Source organism: Zingiber officinale, chromosome 1A (genome assembly GCF_018446385.1).
Source record: "Zingiber officinale cultivar Zhangliang chromosome 1A, Zo_v1.1, whole genome shotgun sequence".
NCBI classification, from domain to species: domain Eukaryota; kingdom Viridiplantae; phylum Streptophyta; class Magnoliopsida; order Zingiberales; family Zingiberaceae; genus Zingiber; species Zingiber officinale.
Genome location: NC_055987.1, coordinates 109,376,085 through 109,380,252, shown reverse-complemented (window position 1 = coordinate 109,380,252; position 4,168 = coordinate 109,376,085). Strand labels below are relative to the sequence as shown.

The window sequence follows — 4,168 nt, the reverse complement described above, 5'->3', positions numbered from 1 at the left end:
GATTTGATGTAGACCCGCTTTTAACGTCGTCGCTCGACGATTTGATGTAGACCCGTGTTTAACATCGCCGCTCAACAATTTGACACAATCTTGGGTTTAAGGTCGCCGCTCGACCATTGAGGGAGATGCACTTATGAGGTCTTTGCTTTTTATTCAGACTCTGCCATGTGTTCGGGAGACATACAAGAGATGAAAAGAGTACAGTATTCATTCGGACACCTCTCATCCAACCCTGTAGGGTTGAAGATGATTCATGCTCCAAGGCCTCTCAAGCTGTCTCCCCTCTTCATCCTCCAGATAATAGGTGCCCGAACAAAGCTTCTGCACGACCTTGAGTGGTCCTGCCCATGGTGCCTCGAGCTTGGCGATGTCACCGATCGACTTCACTTTCTTCGGGATGAGATAACCGACCTGGAAGGACCTCAGGATCACTCGTCGGTTGTAGTTCTGTTTCATTCGTTACTGGTACATTGTTAGCCGAACTACTGCTTTTGCCCGCGTTTCGTCCACCAAGTCAAGCTCCATTAACCTCCGTTCGAGATTCCCTTCGTCGTATAGCTGCACCTGGTCGGATTCTACTCCGACCTCCACGGGGACAACTGCTTGGCTACCGTACATCAACTGGAATGGGGTTATGCCGATTGCCTCCTTTGGAGTTGTGCGGAGAGCCCACAATTCACCGAGGAGCTCATCAACCCAACTGCCTCCCATGTGGTCGAGCCGAGTGCATAAGACTCTGAGGATCTCTCGATTGGTGACTTCGGTTTGCCCGTTGCCCTGAGGGTAGACTACCAAGGTGAAGGCTTGTTGAATGCTATAGCCTTCACACCATTCTCTCAATCTCCAGCCGGTGAACTGCCTTCCGTTGTGGGATACGAGTTGGCGTAGGATGTCGAACCGACAAATGATGTTCTGCCACACGAATTTGATGACCATCTGCTCAGTGATTCTTGCCAGTGACTTGGCTTCCATCCACTTTGAGAAGTAGTCCATCGCAACGAGCAGAAACTTTCACTGACCAATCGCCATTGGGAATGGTACAATGATATCCATGCCCCATTGGTCGAATGGGCATGATACCGTTGACGCCTTCATTTCCTTGGTCGATCGGTGCGACAAATTGTGATACTTCTGGCAGGACAAGCAGGTGGCCACCGTCCGAGCGACATCCTCCTGAAGGGTCGGCCAGAAATATCCGGCCAGGAGTATCTTGCGGGCTAATGCACGGCCGCCCGGATGACCTCCGCAGGAGCCTTGGTGCACCTCCTTTAAAATGTACTCGATGTCCTCCGATCCGACGCACTTAAGGAGGGGCCTAGTGAAGACTCTCTTGTAAAGCTGGTCGCCGATCAAGGTGAACCGCCCAACCCTCTTCTTCAATAAGTGGGCTTCTTCCGGATCGACCGGTTCAACTCCCGATCGCTGGAACTCTGTTAGGATTGTCTGCCAGTTGTTCAGGTAGGTTATTCCCTCCATCCGGTCGATATGAACCACAAGTGAGACTTATTCGATCGGCTGACCTATGACGATTGGCGTCAACGAACTAACCTAACTCATCCACCGTCTGGTTTTCCGATCGAGGGATCTTCTGTACAATGACTTTCTGGAAGTTGGTCTTCATCTTCTCGAAGGCCTCTGCATAGAGACTCAACTGTGCGTTGCTTATCTCGAATGTCCTGGACAGCTCCTGGGCGGCGAGCTGGGAGTCCGAGTGGATGAGGACTTTAACTGCTCCCACGTACTGAGCTGCCTGTAGGTCGGCTATCAGTGCCTCATACTCTATTTCGTTATTAGTGGCTCGGTAGTCCAGCCGAACAGATAGCTGCATCCGGTCCTCTCGCGATGAGATAAGCAATATGCCAATCCTGCTGCCTTGCCGAGTTGACGAGCCGTCCACATATATCTTCTATGTTGCTGTCGGCTCGTCACTTTGGACTTCTATGATGAAATCTGCCAAGGCTTGAGCCTTGATTGTCGCTCGGGGTTGATACTGAATATCGAACTCACTGAGTTCTGTTGTCTATTTAATCAACTGTCCGGATGCCTCCAGATTGAGGACTCTTCCCAGGACACTTTTGGTCATCACGATTATTGAGTGCATGAGGAACTACAGGCAAAGTCTCCGTGCGGCAAGTATTATGCATAAGCCAACTTTTTGAGACTAGTGTAGCGGGACTCAGCATCTTTTAATATATGACTCAAAAAGTACACCGGTTGTTCTTTGCCATTCTTCCTAACTAAAGCCGAGCCGACCGCATACTCGGTAGATGACAGGTAGATCAAAAGCGGCTCGCCGACACTTAGCTTAGCTAAAACAGGTAAGGAGTTGAGGTACTCTTTGAGCTCTTCAAATGCCCGATCGCACTCTGCGTCCCACTAGAATTTGGTGGCTCGGTGCAGTATCTTGAAGAACGGCAGGCTCCGATCAGACGACTTGGAGATGAATTGGGATAGCGTCGTGATCCAACCGGTCAGCCTCTGAGCTTCCTTCAAGTTTCGAGGTGACGACATATCTTGCAAAACTTTGGCCTTTCTTGGGTTGGCTTCAATGCCCTACTCGGTGATGATGTAGCCCAGGAAGCGACCACTCTTCGCGCCGAATAGACACTTGCTTGGATTCAGCTTTATTCCGTATGTCCTTAGCGTCTGGCAAGTCTCGTTGATATCTGCGCATAGGTCAGTAGCTTAGAGGGATTTAATCAGTATGTCATCGACGTATACCTCCATATTATGGCCGATTTGCCGTCGGAACACCTTGTTCATCAGCCTCTAGTAAGTGGCTCCGGCGTTCTTTAGCTCGAACGACATGACGTTATAGCAATATGTTCCATCCGCCGTAATGAAGCTAACCTTCTCCTGGTCCTCGTGGGCGAGCGACACTTGGTGGTATCCTTGATATACGTCGAGCATGTAGATTAGCTCACAACCCGCCGTTGAGTCTACCATTTGATCTATCCTGGGCAGTGGATAGAAGTCTTTCGGGCATGCCTTGTTTAAATCATGGAAGTTGATGTAGATCCGCCATTTGTTGCCCAACTTTGAGACTAGAACAACATTTGCTAGCTAGCTCGAGAATTGGACTTCCCTGATGTGGCTAGCCTTCAGTAGTTTCTCTATCTCTGCCCGGATGTCCACGTTATGCTCTGCGCTGAAATCCCTTTTCCTTTGCTTCACTGGCTGAGCATCTGGTCGAACAAGAATCTCGTGCTGAGCCACGCTTTGGGAGATGCCAGGAAGCTCATGGGTCGACTAGGCAAATACGTCGTGGTTTTGTCAACTAGGTGAATACGTTGTGGTTTTGTTTAAGGTAGGCGACCAGCTCTACCTTCTTCTCATCCTCCAGGTCGGCGGCGATGAATGTTGTTGCCTCCGCTCGGCTGGGGTGGATCTGGACCTCCTCGTTTTCTTCATATACCAAGGTAGGGCATTTGTCAGTCCACGGCAATCCCGCGTATTGTGAGTCACCGACTGGTAGAATGAACAAAACATAGGTGTCCATATCTTGCTCTTCGACGCCTAAGGCTGACTGGATGCCACATGCTGTACGACATGTGTCTTGGTCTCCTGGTGCAGCCGTGCTCCTTCAGCCCTCATCCCCTTGGGTGGTTGATGGTTGTTTGGCGGTCGACATTCGGTCATTGTCGTATGCTCTATCGGCGCCTCATTTCTTCTGGCCGTCTGGGCTTCTTCCACATTAATATATTCACTGGCCTTTATGAGCATGTAGTCGAAGTCCCTGGGCGGCTTCCTGATGAGTGACCAAAAAAAATCTCCCTCGGCGAGCACCTAGGTGAAGGTGTTCATCATGGTCTTGGACGAGGCCGAGGGGATGCCCAATAACCACTTGATTGAAGCGTTGAATGTACGCTTAGAGCGCTTCCTTGGGCCCTTGTTTCAGGACGAATAGGCTGACGCTTGTCTTCTGGTAGCGTCGGCTGCTGGCGAAGTGATGCTAGAACGCGGCTCAGAAATCCTTGAAACTTCATATCGAATCGTCCGACAGTCTTCTGAACCAGCGCTGCGCCGATTCGGAGAGAGTCATGAGGAAGACATTGTTGGATCGAGAAGCCCTAGTGGGGGGGGGGGTGAATAGCGCTCGTGGCTTTCACTCGTTTCGAAATCGTAAAACTCGAGTAATAAACGCAGCGGAAATTAAAATAACAATCAC

At 50.4% G+C, this 4,168-nt stretch overlaps 1 protein-coding gene across 1 annotated transcript; it reads right to left on the bottom strand.

The window, feature by feature from the left end:
- Positions 1-459: 459 nt before the first annotated feature.
- Positions 460-1,828, bottom strand: LOC122001428. The gene is made up of 3 exons (XM_042556162.1): positions 1,549-1,828; positions 1,081-1,430; positions 460-912 (listed from the first exon to the last, which is right to left on the bottom strand). The coding sequence occupies exons 1-3, from the start codon at positions 1,826-1,828 to the stop codon at positions 460-462; spliced, it is 1,083 nt and encodes a 360-aa protein (XP_042412096.1).
- Positions 1,829-4,168: the final 2,340 nt, after the last annotated feature.

Bases quoted from the DNA above. Each gene is read 5' to 3' on its own strand.
- LOC122001428 (XM_042556162.1), bottom strand. From the start codon at position 1,828: ATGCAGCTATCTGTTCGGCTGGACTACCGAGCCACTAATAACGAAATA. The intron at 1,431-1,548 runs GTTAGTTCGTTG...CAATCCTAACAG, and splicing joins CCAGACGGTGGATGAGTTAG to AGTTCCAGCGATCGGGAGTT. The intron at 913-1,080 runs GTATCATGCCCA...TTCGTGTGGCAG, and splicing joins AGGAAATGAAGGCGTCAACG to AACATCATTTGTCGGTTCGA.